The sequence below is a fragment of the Arachis ipaensis genome, chromosome B10 (genome assembly GCF_059453495.1).
Source record: "Arachis ipaensis isolate K30076 ecotype BB chromosome B10, ASM5945349v1, whole genome shotgun sequence".
Lineage (NCBI taxonomy): Eukaryota > Viridiplantae > Streptophyta > Magnoliopsida > Fabales > Fabaceae > Arachis > Arachis ipaensis.
Window position 1 is genome coordinate 124,919,068 of NC_142435.1, and position 15,835 is coordinate 124,934,902.

Here is a 15,835-nt window from a genome sequence, read left to right on the forward strand (position 1 = left end):
TTCCTGAAATATTTTGCAAACAAAATAAATTTATTTTCAAAAGAATAATTACTGGATTCATCATCCAGGGGGTTAGCAACAGATGTGAGAGCTATTCCTTTTCATTTAGTATCTTTTTTCAAATGTAAGTAAGTTTTCTCTCAAATCATCATATGTCATGGAATCAAGACCACTGCTCTCAGATGTCACTATAGCCTTAGTTTCTCACTCTTTTGTGAGACTTCTCAAAATTCTCCTCACAAGTACAGATTCAGGATACGTGATCCCCATAGCATCTAAGCCAATAATGATGACATTGAATCTTTCAAACAACTCATCTATAGATTCTCCTTCCTTCATTGAGAATATTTCATACTCTCTGTTTAGCATGTCTATTCTGGTCTTCTTTACTAGGGTTGTGTCTTCATGAGTGACTTGTAATTTGTCCCAGATTTCCTTTGCTGTTGTGCATCTTGAGACCCGTCGGTATTCCTCGAAGCTGATAGCACAGTTAAGCAAGTTGACAGCTTTGGTGTTGAGCTCTACCTTCTTTTTGTCTTCTTCGGTCCAGCTGGCTTCACCTTTGAGAGAGACCACACCATCAGTCCCTGTGGTGGTTGGGAATTGAAGATCTTCTAGGATGATTTTCCAGAGTTTGTAGTCAACTGATTTGACAAAAATCTTCATTCTTTCGTTCCAATAAGTGTAGTTCTTCCCATTAAAGAGAGGAGGTCTGTTGCTTGACTGCCCTTCAGTCATAGTGTAGGCCACCAGGTATGAGCCACTATTTTCTGCCATCAGGATCTTTTCTCCAAGCTGCAAAGCTTGGTCTCTTTGAGACCACGCTTTGATACCAATTGATGGTTTATCAGTGGCTAAGAGAAGGGGTTGAATCTTAGCCCATTTTTGCTGTGTAACACTTGCTGCCCTTTTCAAATGATTTAGGAGATATTTCTGCTTTTTGTCTCGTCACTAGTCAAGAGACATTTTCTTTTTGTCTCGTAACCAATGAGGAGATATTTTTCATTTTTGTCTCCTACGAACAGAACCAGAAATTGAGTAGAAGAGAGAGAGAGAATCACACCCAGAAGTATCCTGATTCAGCTGCTAAGTGCAGTGCAGCCTACATCCAGTCTCCATCACAACAATGATGGAATTTCACTATAATCAAACAGATTACAGACACCAATTCTCCATGAAACTACCCTTCCTATCCTGGACAAGTCCAGAATCTATCCCCAATCCTGAACTTGACTTGGTAACCTACCAAGCTTTCAACTGCTAAGTGCTAATCCAACTTGCAAGGGAATACCCACAGAATCATGAAACACAACACAAATGTATAAAGGACCTCTAGGACATCTATGGCTTTTTTTTTAATTTTGTATACTCTGCCTTTTTTCACTCTATGGCTTTTTCATACAAACCTCACTGTTTGCCTTTTTTCATGAGACTCAAGACAGACAAAACTAAACAGAAAAATATAACTTGAAACTCATTGAAGGAGAAGAACTTCTGTTAGCTTGGGTAGCTATGAGAACTCTGTGCTTTCACTCTTTTCTCCTTGCCTCAAGCCCTAGATGTTCTCCCTTATTTATAGAAGGAGAAGCCTCCAAGGTTGAAACTGTTGAACTGAGCCAACTTCTTCTTCTTCATGCAAAAACTGGTTCGGCCAAAGAGAGGAGAGAGGAAACCGAATACTAAAACCAAAATGCAATTACCTCAGTGTCATCCTTTCTCACCAAGATCCATCAATCTGGGTCTTCCATCTTGACTTGCTCCCCAAGAAGGATTCCTAGCCCTTGATGAGTCCTTGATGCTTGACAGCTCCTCCTGCTCTTATCTTCTGCCTCATCCTCCACTACGTAGCTACAGTAGCTACCTCCTGTGGTGGTTGATCAAAAGTAGAGACGAGCCATGCCTTCAAGGGATCTTCTTCTCTAACCGAGCTGGATCTTCTTTCATTTTCGGGTATGGAGAGCTTGAGACTTCCTCACCACTTCTTACCATAAGTGACAAAGATCTCAGCCACACCCTACTGTGGATCTTCTTTTACTTAATTCCATCATCACAATGGCTTCTTGCTTGAGCCTAACTTCACTGCTACAGTGCCTAAACTCTGATAGCTTGCAACTTCTTCTTCTATGTGACATGACCGAAAGTGATGAGAGAAGAGAGAGAAGAGAGAGAAAGCTTTCTATAGAATTGAATAGAGAAATTAAAATAAATTAATTTACACTTCCCTTTTGCTTAGTAGCGTGTGTCGTTAATGATGGCAATCAAATCAATTGTAATTTCTCTCTCATGTTTCCAATGCTATTAATGCAAGTTGAATAAATTTGAAATCCATTTAAAGAGAGAGTGAAGTAACTGAATTAAGCATGCAACCTTTGCTTTCTCTTTTTTTCAATTTCAGACCAAACCGTTTGGTCTTTCACAAAGAATCAGATTTGGGCTTGCACAATAAAATCTGGCCCAAATATCATCACAATAATTAAGCCAATATATTTAAATATTTTTGCACAAGGCTAAAAATTCACTTCATGTTGGGCTTGTCATTTTCGGCCTAAAATAAAATCTGCACAACAAAATTATTAATCAATACATGTGAATTTAAAATTCAAATCAATAATTTTGTAAATAAGTATTTTAAGAATGTTTGATCATCATCAAATTAATTTAGAGTTTTTCAAACTCATCAAAGCTTAATCTAAAGGGTCCGAGCATGTGTCTCTCCAATCATATGGTTCAACACATTATCGTCAACCCACTGCCTAATATATCCACAGACTTGTCTATGCAACAAAGTCCAATCATCATCAGATTTATCATTAGGCTTCTCTGTACCCAAATCTGGTTGATGAAAATTTTGACATAAAGCAAATCTTCCATCTTTGACTTCCACAAATCATAATTAGGACCATTAAGAATGATCATCCTACTAGTATTAGTATTAGCTTCCATTGTTCACAGAATCACAAGCCCAGAAAAATACCAATAAATACTAACAAGCTCTGATGCCAGTATGAAAGAGCCTAGCAGCAGAAACAACACAAATCTCTAACACAAGAATAATATGGAAGTACTCACAACACAATATGGCAGCAACTATAATAAGCAAATATAGCAAGGCAATAACAAGAACACACCGAAATTTTAACGTGAAAAACTCCCTCAATGTGAGAGGTAAAAATCACGGGTCGTCCAGACCAATTAAATAGCTCCACTATAATTAAATGAGGTACAAGAGAGTCTCAAACAAAGCACAAAAATGTGCATATAACCAGCCAAAACATCAAAGCACCAAAACTCACAAATGAGAAGCAAGAAGATGAAAAATACCAAAAAATAGAGCTGTTGTCCGAAGCCTATTTCTCCCTCTGCAGACCTCCATTTAAAATCTTCACCGTTCAGAATAAAGGACAAGATGTGAGAAATCTACAGTTCAACTTTCACGTCGATCCAACAGTGAAAAATGAGAAACTGCCGTTCAAAGATTGCTGTTCTGTTTAAAAATGGGAAACCTATTTTCTCTCTTGCAAAGCTAATTTCTCCCACTGTAGACTTTAAATTAACATCTTCACCGATCAGAATGAAAAATAAGATGAGAAAAATACGCAGTTTAAATTTCAAGCCGATCTAACGGTGAACGAATGAGAAACTGCTATTTAAAATTTACTACTTTGCATAAAAATAGGAATTCTGTTTTCCCTCCTCTCTCTCACTTTGGTGGCTTCTTTCTCTCTCTCTCAAAAGACCCTAAAAATATGATTATGATTGTGGCACAATGGGTGCAAAGAAACACTATCAAAATATTGGGCTTGGACCTCACAAAGGAGAGAAAAAAACCCAACAGTTTTAACGATGCATAATCCTAAATGGTCATCCAAGGTGTAAGACCCAGAACCTTTGAAAAGTCTTATTATGATCAAGTCTCAAATCATATGGTTATTTATAGCCTTAATTTCAGAAATTATTTTATTAAAGATAATTAAGGTAATTATTATCCAATTTTACAATTATTGGATTATTTTCTATATTCAAGTTATAAAGTTGGTAGTTGTGAAATAATAAGGATTTCTATATGATTTGGATTAAATAATTAATATTTTAAATGTTAATACTGTTATTTTAGAAAATAGAGAAATTAATTATATTATTTCTAATTTTTAGATTTGGACATTTTATTGAAAATAATTTGTAAAGTTGATGAGCAAATAGTATTTTCTAAGTACGAATAGTGTTGGATTTAACTTGAGTTTCAATTACTATATTACCCCTACTCTTATATGAAATTACCGAATTGCCCCTAACCCTAAATTTCAAAAGTGAAACCCTAATCCCTAACCCTTAGCCGTCACTATCCCTTTCCCTCCTATCACCCAAATCCACGGTGAAACCAGAAATCAAGGCAAGTAGAAAGGGAAAAACAGAAATGGGGAAAAGAAGGGAGGAAGCGCGCCGGCCAGGGGAAGGAGTTGCTGCCGCCACGGTCGATCACGTCTGCTGCCTCGCCTCCGTGCCACCATGCCTCGCAGTCGAACCCATTTCTGCTGCTACCACCGTCACGGAGAAGAGGCGTCGAAGAGGGGCCGAACTCGCGCCTTGTCGCTGCCGCCCCTGGGGCTTCGAGCCGCGTCACCATCCTTGGTGACCCACGAACCGAGAGCACACGCGCGGGGGTGGAGGACGGCGTTGCTGTCGCCGCTGCTTCTCCCAACTCCGCTGCTGCCCGTTGAAGACGACGCCGTCGCTGGTCAGAACTCAGGCGAGAGAGAGGAGGTCATGAAGGAGGGAGCCGCACTCAGTCCCTGGTCGCCGCCGCGCCAAACGAGGGAGTGGCCGCCGTCGTTGCAGAGGAGCCGCGCGGCCACCTTCACATTCTCGCGCACAGAGAGAGGGGGATGCGCGAAGGGGGACCTTCTTCCGCCGCTGCTGCCTGGGATCCTGTGGTCCCAGCCGCCATTGATGGAGCTTGAATCGTCGTCAGCCATGGCTGCTGTGCCTCCGGTCGCCGAGAAGGGCCACCGCTGCTGCTGCCGGAAATTGCCACTGGAACTGGTGTCGTTTGGTAAGCTTTAACCCATCTTTAGTTTCCTTCTCCATTAAAGTTCATCTTTACCATGAGAGTTGTGATGCGGCTGTGTGCTAGGAGTTGCTGCAAGTTGCCGCTACCGGAATCACTACCAGGGCTGCCGCTTCATGGTTCAGTCACTTCTTATTTGCGGTAAGCGTTTACGTTCCGGTAATCCCTTTAGTTGCTATCCTGTTAAACGTTGAGGTGCTGTAACATTCGTTGTTATGGGAGTTAATCTCGTTTGTTACGTGTTGCGATTAGAGTTGATGTGGTTACTGCAAAGTGAACAAAGCTGTGATTCAAGCGGCCGGTAATTTTGGGTTAAGAGAGAAGGTTCCTGTGACGCGTTTGGACTGTGGTTTTGCGTTCTGAGGTAGGGGCGCTTTCCGAAAACTATGGTTTATTATTGGAATTATTACATATGGATACTGATGTGAGACAATTGGTATTTGGTGATTGTATCTGCCTTGTGTGTCATTGGATTGTCTCGAATGGTTGTGGATGTTTGTTTGGCTGAATTATTGTGCAGCTTGTGAAATATAATGTTTTGAAGTTGATTCTTTAAAGATTTGAAATCTGAGTTTGATCCGTTGAGCATTGATTTGAATTGAGTCAATTATTTTGATAATGTGAAAAGTCAGACGCACTTTTGAATTCAGCCTGGTTTACTTTAATTGACTTGGTTTTGGACAAATGATTTGTTATTGAGCCGTTTCTTTAAAGCTTTGGAAATGAGTTAAATCGGTGGATATTGATTTGATTTTGAAATGGTTTCCTTGAGATATGCCACTGAGGCGACTGTTGGATTTAGCGTGATTTTGAATTGATTTTTGGGTTCTTGACTGTTGAAAAGGATTGAGGAACGGTTTAGTTGGGACCCGAATCGGGTGGCAAAGTCCAAGTTTTAGGGGAGATGCTGCCGGAATTTCTATAAAAATCGAGGCTTTATTTGAAATGTTATTTGGGAAATTTTGAGTTTAATGTCTTTCCTATTTACTTGGAGGATTGTGAATTTAGGGCTTCTTTTATTACCTTTACTTAGAACAATTATGAAAACGATGAAGCTACGCTTTGAAAGAATTATTGAAAAGAGAATCATGATTTCTCCTTATTTTTTTAAGAAGAATAGTATGTCTTTGGGTACAAGTTATTCGAAAGAGAATTTTGCCTTGAGGCTGTTTTAAGAGGTAAAACGGGTTTATGTTTTTCTCTATTAAACATAAAGAGTGTCCATTGGAAGAGTTTTCGTGATTTTAAAAGGAATTGGATTTCGATTGACGAACCTCCTTATTTTGACGTTTGAATAAGATTCAGAGCACCCTTTGAACTCTAGTTTAACACAACAAAAATGATTCTCTTATCAGTTTGAAACGCTTCAGATTTAATTATGGAATTGAAGCCGGTTTTGTTTAAGTAAAGGAAATGGCTTTGAAAGAAGTAAATGATTATGTGACTCGGTTTGGCTTAGATCCTATTTTATTACTCAAATCGGAAAGCCAATGTTTTAATGATTTTAAATGAATTTGGCGAAATGAGTTATGTTATTCTCCCCTAAAGACTTGGGACTCCGCCGAGAAACTTTTGTTATAAAATCCCATTGTTGGATGGGTGATTTTGAATATCTCAAAGAGGCTTTTAACTTGCCATGATTATGGAAGTTTTGGAAAGAGGATGTCGAGAGTGGCATTGTTTTAAAAGGGGAATTTACCTTGAGTAAAAGTGGCTTATGAGCCTGAGATGATTTGAGAAATGAGATCTTTAAAGCCAAGGCTGAAAAGAGTTGAAACTTGATTTCAAAGTGAAATGAATTGAGAAAATGATTTATGGCTTAAATGCCGATTTCATAAATCTGATGATTTTGAATGGTGGAAGTGCTGTTTTATTATGAGCCGGAATGGCTATGTATGATTATGAATATTGACTGGTTCTGGATTGAACCGTGAGCCGGAATGGCTGTGTGTGATTATCAATATTGGCTGGTTCTGGACTGAACCGTAAGCCGGATGGCTGAGATGGATGTTGATCCATGGATGAGAATGAATGCATGTATATGCTGAATTATTGATAATTGTGATTTTTGCACTTCCACTATTGGAGATGAGGGTTTTCCTGGGTAGTAGCAATGGCTAGCCACCATGTGCTCCAGGTTGAGACTCGAAGCTCTGTTAACCCAATGTCGTAAGTGTGGCCGAGCACTGTGAAAGGCCTGGATGAGCTCGCCCCCATAAATATTCACCAGTGATGGTGATGGATAAATATTCACCAGTGAGGGTGATGGATATGGATCATGATTATGATCAAGTTTATGATGAGTATAACTCGAGTTGGGGATGCACGACAGAGGGACAGTCCAATGGTTAGCTACCAGGACTTGTCGGGTTGGCTCTATAACCGACAGATGATATCATCAGCCACTAGGGACAGGCATGCATCATATGCATTTGTGTGACATTGGTTGGGTGTGCATATTATACTTGGTTTGCCTATGTGATTAATTGCTAACTGTTCTACTTGTAATAACTGTTTGTTTGTGCTTGAACTTCCTATCTGTGTTTGCATCTGGGACTCTGTTGGATTGTGGTGATTGGTTGTTGGTTGGATTGTTTGGGCCTAGGGCCGTGGTTGGAAAGAGATGAACTGATGGTTGATTTCGGTTTTGTGTTTTTGGTTTGGAATAAAATTATGAAATGCTATTTTGGTTCTGCATAGATAAACCATTTTGAAAGGCGTTTGAGTTTTTGAGAATTGAACGGTTCTTCTTTCCGAAAAGGTTTCCGACTTTACTTTCATTGTAAACCGTTATTTTTGAAAAGAGGCATAAGACGGTTATGAATCACTGGTACGGTTTATCTTCATGTATCCTATTACAGTAATTCCCAAAAACCCTCTACTGAGAACCCTTTCAAGGATGATGTTCTCACCCCCCTACATTTTTCCCCCTTTCAGGATATGGGCGTAGAAGTCATGAAGAGTTTATTTTGTTATTGAGATGCTCTATGTTGCTTTAGATTATTATTTTTGTACCATCGCCTTTATCTTGATTTATTCTGTAAGAGGGATAGGAATTGTATTGGTTAATGTTTGTAATATTATTTATGTATATGTATGTATATATATGGATGTACTCTTTATGAGTTTTTGTAAGTTGTATGGTATCTATGGATGTACGTTATCGAACGAAAGTAATTTTCGGGAGCGGTTTTGCGGTTTAAAGTTTCAAACAGGCTCATATTTTAGTATTAAATAGTATAAAAGTCGTCGTAATGTCCGAGCTATCAGAGTAGCGCAGCCAGAAGCGCGAGCTCTGGTAGTTAGGGTGTTACACAAGGAGGAGTGTTGTGATAAACATGATGATGTGGATGCTCATTCATTATATGGATGACTGATTTTTCCTATGAAAGAATGAAACTCCCAAGCCAAACTGAACTTAAATGAAGTTTGGAAAAGTCAATATTTTATCTCTATAAATAGTGAGGTCTCAGAGAATTGATGTACAACAATAACACACTGTTATTTTTCTTACACAATCAATAACAATTCTCTCTCTCTATTACCTATATACAAAAGTTTTTTCCCTCTCTCTTTCATACGTTACTAATATATATATATATATATAAATCATTTCTATTATATCGAAATATTAATTGTAGTGAATATTAATACTAGTGTTTTCTATTTACACTTTTTTATTTTATATTTATTATATTTATTTTATATTTATTATATCTTCCTTAGTTATTTATTTCAATCACTTTAAAAAGAATATATCTTCATCTATAGTTTGCTAACCAAATTAGAGTAAATTACCATTTTATAAAAAATTTGAACACTAGTAAAATTAACTGCAAAACACTTAATTAATCTTATATTTATAAAAGATGAATTTCCTTAAACAAAAATACACCGTCATTAAAATTTTGTTTACTTCATTAAAAAAATACATTAAATTTCAATATTATTCCTTTAACATCATTTTCAACATATTTGAACCCTAACTTTTTCTAATAATAATATTTAAGGTTTGATTGGGTGAGCTTTTAAGAAAAAATATTTTTTGAGTTATCTTTTTTTAAAAGATCTTATGAAAAGGTAAAAATAATTTTATAGTTAAATATCTCTTACAAAATTATTTTTTTATTTATCAATTATATTTGGATATAATAATATAAAAATATTGTTTGTTTATTTATTATGTAAAAAATATCTTTTTAAAAAAATATAAATTGTAACTTTTCAAAAAATATATTTTTTTAAATTTTTCTAGTGATTTTATTTGTACTACTAAAAATTTATTAAACACGCTAAAAAATAAAAAATATTTTTTCATTGAAAAAATTATTTTTATTAACTTAACGGCGCCCAAACAAATACTAAGAAAAACGCAAAATTCATCTAAATTCATACTCATCAACAAAAAATTACTCTCGTACTATTAGAATAAATAGTTAAATTGATCCTTGAAAGATATTGCGATCTCGATTTTGGTCCTCGAAAAATTTTTTTAATCAAATTCATTCCTAAAAAAAATTTAAGTTAGCTACGTTAGTCCTTCTGTCACTTCTCTTATTGACAATATTAACATAATCTGACTTAGCACGTTAAGTCACATGTCAGCAAACACAAGTGACACCTACTTGGTCCCCAGCATGATAATTTTGTAAAATTTAATCAAATTAATCCTTAAATAATAAACTGTAATTCCAAACTAGTGCATATATATCTCTTTTCTTTTAAATGAAATTGCAGTAGTTCCTTCAGCCAAAGCTTGTGAATTAGAGAAGTTTACTCAACTCTGTACTGAATCCTAATGATTTTGGAAGAATTGTTGAGAAGATGCTACAGATAGTTAGCCTCACAAAAAGACATATTCTAAAACAAATTGATTTTCTTAAGAATTATGGATTTTCTTTAGAGCAAATGAGGTAGATGATTGTTGGATGCCCTTAACCACTCGCTTTAAACATTGACATTATGAAACTCAGCTTTAATTACTTCCAAATATAGATGAAAGGGACCATTCTTCACATATGGTATGGAGTCAATAGGAAAACTAAGGTATAAGGTAATTTCACAAATAAAATGCAAAAATCTTAAACCAACACTAGAATAAAAATTCAGCAGAAATAATGAACTTCATTGACATAATACAAACAAATTGCTTTAAAATAAAATAAAAACAGAGCCATGGATCAATCTTGTATTACCGAAAAAAATTAGTCAATATGAACAAAATCCTAACCCCAAAAATGATTTTCAATTCAGTCATACATAATGAGGAGAAATCCATTTTTACTGGGGTACAATCGAAACAAGAAACAAGCTTTCAAAAAAAATAGATTTGGTTATTTAAGGGTGCTTTAGTATGAGTCAATTGATGAGTTTCATCAACAAATTTTATGGGTTAAGGTAAGAAACCCTCCAACCATTATGATTTATCAATTTTATGAACCCTAGATTTATGTATATGTGAACTTAGTTATATTAGTGTTGTTGGTTGAATTTGGAGCACTTGGAACAAGGTATTGGTGGCTAAAAGCTTATTGGTGTTGATTGAGAGCCTTGGAAGCTTGAGTTGTGATATGTTGGGTATAAACCGCTGTCATTAAGGTACGATTTAAATTTCATTTAAGTATCGTGTGGTGTAATGTGAATTCCTAGGTTAGATGTCCCTAGGAATAAACTTGAATAGCATATTTGAATATGTTGATATGTGTAGTGGATGTATGGACGAGATTGATATTAGTATGGAGGGAATTGATATGGTATTATGGAATTGATGTTGGTATAGATAATGTTGAGATTGGATAATGATTATATATTTATGAGTAATATATATATATATATATATATATATATATATATATATATATATATATATATATATATATATTGAATTGATAAATTTTGGGTCGGAGGCCGTGAATTTGGGTCAGAGGCCAGAAAAAGGTAAGAAAGGTGAGTGATGCTTGTATTATGATGAGGATTAGGGGTATTGTGGGGGGTATGAGTATGAATTGGTTGAATGAATATGAGTTGATATATGAACAAATGTTGTTGTGTTAATTATTGATGAGTATTAACTTGAAGTATATTAAATTGAGAACTTTGAATGAGTTGAGGAATTGAGGATTGAATAGTTCAAATGGTTGGATGATTGATAAATGGTTGATAAGTATTTAGTACTGATTTTGAGTATTTTGTAATTGATTTGGTTGATAATGGTCTGGTTTGAAAATGAGGATTTGGAAAATAGATGTTTTGAACTTTTTGGGTAAAATTTGATTTTTAATGAACTTCGGTGATTCATAACTTGAGCCTCAAATTTTGGATTTGAATGAAACCTATTTCAAATTAAAGATCATTTCAAGAGCTTTAAAACGGTATAAAATTTGTGAAAATCGGAATTTTTTTAGAGGAAGTTATGGACATCGAAAATTAGGTGTAGAAAACTGAAATTTTTCTAAATGCAGAAAACCATAATTTCTTTTGTGTGTGTGTGTGTGTGTGTGTGTGTACGCACAGGTTAGGAAGGTCATTCTGTTGGGTGTGTACGCACAACACTTATGCGTACGAACACTACCCTGTTTTGCACAATAACTCTATTTTACACCGTTTGACCTTTCTGACAAGTTTTCAAACCCCTGAAACTATTGATTTGATGGAAATTCACTATTTTTGAACTATTAAACATTCTTCTGATTTTCCAAACCTCTAAAAACTCTTATTGAAATTTATTAGTAAGGTTTTGAGTCACGAAGTAAGGGTTAGTGAGTGAAAGAAGATAGAATTGGTATCGGAGGAGTTGAAGAAGGAGATACACGAATTGATGAGATATTGAGTAATGGCTTTAGGGATAGACAAGTAATCCCTATCCGAGTTATGATTTTGTAGATAGATGAGTAATCTCTATCCGAGTTATGATTTTATAGATAGATGAGTAATTCCCATTCGATATGAGGCTTTGAAGATAGACGAGTAATCCCTATCCGAGATGATGGGTAGACGAGTAATTCCTATCTGAGTCATGGCCTGTGGATAGACGAGTAATTCCTACCTGGGTTATGGTTTGAGGCACCTACCTGAGTAGACGAGTAATACCTATTATGGGTTGGGTGAAACACCGGCATGGAGAGACGAGTAATACATGTTCCATATTGTGGTGTTCTGTCCAGGATTAGCTACCGGACATGTCGGGTTGGCTTTATAACCGACAGATGAGACTCATCAGTCATAAGGCAGACATACATCATATGTATATGTTTGAATTGTTTGAATTTATTTAACTACTTTGGTTTACCTAATTGTACATGTTTCATGATTATTTGCTAATTGTCTTACTTGCCTTACTTGTGTATTACTTGTCTGTATTATTTGTATTTGTATAAAAGCTGAATTACTTGAGGGATGGTTCGGTTCTTGGATTATTCGGTTGGAAGGTAGTGAAAGTATGAAGAATATTGGGTTAGAATTAGAATCTCTTATGATAGTTGCCAAATTATGGATTAGTGAAAACTTAGGATGGATATGAAGAGATAAGAAGTTTAATATGCTTAGTAAATTTATGTTATAGTGCATTGTATTTATTTGACACTTTTACCGTACTGAAAACCCATGAGTCGGGAGTTTTCATTCCGTATATATTCTCTGTTTTTCAAATGCAGCTCCTGGTGCTCAGTAGTGAGCTGGATTCGTCTGGACGGCGGCGAAGTTTATTTGATTCTGTTTTGTACTTTAGAATCTCTCTTTTTTATGTTGAAAAAACTTCAATATGATGTATGTAAATGTTTAATTTGTAACTTGCTATAGAAGCGATGATGTATCTTTGGGAGAGATAGGAATATTGTTGTCAAACTAGTTTTAAATTTCTGTACCCTAGCCGGCCTAAACTTTGCAAGTCGCGACTAGTGACTATTTAATTATGTACGAGAGTGTCTTTCGTTCGCGGTTTTATTTTATTCCTTTTCAAGCTTCTTGTTTACTAATTCTTTCATTAAACACACACATATATATTCTTATTATTATTCTACATTGAATCGTATTACCGTAATATCATTGGCTTATGACTCGAGTATAAGGATCTGCATATTAGGGTATTATACACATAAATTCAAATAAGGGAAAGGACAGTGCGAATCTCAGAAAGGGATAGAGAAATGGAAGACGTACGGTTTGAAAATCTCGAAGGGCAACACTGGGAAGGTAGAAAGAGTGAACGCAGGAGAAGGTGAGGCGACGAAGACGGAGGCGACGAAGACGGTGGCAGGAAAATGCACATTAGGGTTCGAAAGGGAACAACATGAGCAACACAGAGAAGAGTCGGGAAGAGGTGTGACGGAGTTTCAAGGTGTGATGGCGGCGCAAGGTGCGATGGCAGTGCAAGGCTGAGAGGCGCCATCGATAGAGCATTTAGAGGGGATGGGTGTGGAAGCGCGGGGGATAGAGATGTGAAATGAGGAGGAGCTCGTAATGCCAATTTTTATTTTAATATTTTCGACAGAATATTATAATAATTTAATAAAATACAGTATTTTTGTTTATTTAAATACAGACAGATTTTCTATCGGTAATTATTTTCCATAAAAAAACTTAATTTTTTTGACAGAATTATCGACAGATTCTCTTTTCCGTCTGTAATTCATGTTAATTCATTTTTTTTTGTTTCAGACAAAAATTCTCTCGCAAAATCTATCTGTATTTCTGTGGGATAAAATTTGTCGAAAATATCTATCTATAATAAATAATTTTCTAATAATGAGATATCGAAATAATTTCTGATTTATATATATTCACATTGATATCTTTAAAATTATATTTATAGGATAAATTTGCGTCATGTTTTACAAAAAAAGATAAAATAACATTATTAGCATCATACCACGTTTATCTATCTAATTTAAACTTGAAAATATTAGATAATAATACAAAATAGAGAGAAAGACAATATATACATAGTAATGTTATATGATCTTAGTTTTATTTTTGGTAAATTCTATTCTACCTTTCCTATAATAACATTTAAATTATCCTCTATAATATGTCACTTTTTAATTGGTTGTTATGTTAACTATGGTTAAACTATTTTAAAATTAAATTATATCCCAAAATGGATAATTGTATAATTTACTAAAATACTAAAAACTGAATCTTTTCTTCTTCCCCCAAATTATGCTTTCCTCTTTTTTTTCTTGGATCCTTTATCAAAATGCTTGTTGGCCCAACATCACTTGCCAATTCAGTGGATTCATTCAACCTTCTTAAGTCATACCCTTTTACTTTATTGGCTACTTATAAATAATCAGACATCTTAGAGCCAAAAGACCCTGAAACACCTAATGTCTCCAACTCTTTCACCACGCAATCACATATGTTCTATAGAAAGGAAAAATGGCACCAGGAAACTAATGAAAAAAATAGCAGCAGATAATAATCTTTTATTCAATAGTAACTTTTTATTAGTTATATCAAACACCATACCTTCATAAAGCTACTGCGGAGCTGCGGGGTTGAGTTGATTGCAGTGGTTGGCGTGGCTGCGGAGGCTGCAGGCGGCGGGACTGGGTCAATGGGTGGGTAGGGCTTGAGTTGATTTTTTCTTTCAAGTTCAGAGAGAAATGGGAGCTGTGATGTATTGGGTTTCAGAACAATAGTAAAAGACATAAATTTACTTTTTAATATTTACAGAAATTATATAATCATTCATCTTATAAAATTATTTAATTATAAAATGGCCCTACTACTTTAGTTAAGATATTAACTCTTAGTGGGTTAAATTAACTCAAACTAAAATTAAACATCTAATTAAAATGTGCATTGTCATACAAAGTAATTTACATGTTGTTTTAGAGGAAATTGAATAAAACTCACCTTTATTTTTTTGTAAAGTTACAGTATATGCGTACATCAAATAATAAGTACTAATAAAATAACCTGAGTTAGTCGAATAATTTTACTCGTTCGTTTAAATAAGTATTAGAGTTTAAATTTTATTTAGTGTATGCAGTAATTTATTAAATTAGACTTTTTAATATAATTTAAATTTATAATAAATTAATTATTAACTTGTTAGTTTGGAGGATAAGATGAAAAAAAAATAATAAGTAATAAGTGGATGATAAAGTTGTATTATTTAAAGGTGGTCCTGTTATTATATATTTACTCTATCCAAGGTGAAGGGGGTGTGGTGTTTGTTGAAGAGAGCTTCGAGTAGTTGACAAAGACACATCTGTAATAGAGTTTTATGCATAATAAGGATTGTGATCATACGTAACTACACGAAACCATATGTGGTGACTTTTAAGGTGAAACTTTTTGAAAGCATATATATATATATATATATATATATATATATATATATATATATATATATATATATATATATATATATATATATATATAATAACAGAATTAATAAGATGATACGGATGCCAGCTTGATTTGTTTATGTTGAACTATGAAATTGACTACACTCAAAGAAACTGGTTAACCAAATATGGCAGAGGTTAACCAAATATGGCAGAGGTTGATTATAGGTTTCTAGTTACATACATATCATATCCACCAGCTTTTGCATCCAAAGTCTCATTCGGATATTCACAGGATGGAATAAGAATAATATATTGAATTGTCAGGTCTTTTTTTTTTTAAGAAAAAGAAAAGATGGCATAAAACTTCTGAAAAAATGTACAATTTTGTCCTATATATTAATGGATAGCTGCTTTAATTAAAAAAATTATATAAAGAACATCGTGAGTTTTGATGCTTTGCAAAATTAGTTTCATT

The 15,835-nt window shown here is 34.8% G+C and overlaps 1 protein-coding gene across 1 annotated transcript; it reads left to right on the forward strand.

The window, feature by feature from the left end:
- The first annotated feature begins 4,506 nt into the window (after positions 1-4,506).
- On the forward strand, positions 4,507-13,441 carry LOC107620896 (uncharacterized). The gene is made up of 3 exons (XM_088492807.1): positions 4,507-5,050; positions 5,132-5,206; positions 13,173-13,441. Exons 1-3 carry the CDS (start codon positions 4,507-4,509, stop codon positions 13,439-13,441), a joined length of 888 nt encoding a protein of 295 aa, XP_088348933.1.
- Positions 13,442-15,835: the final 2,394 nt, after the last annotated feature.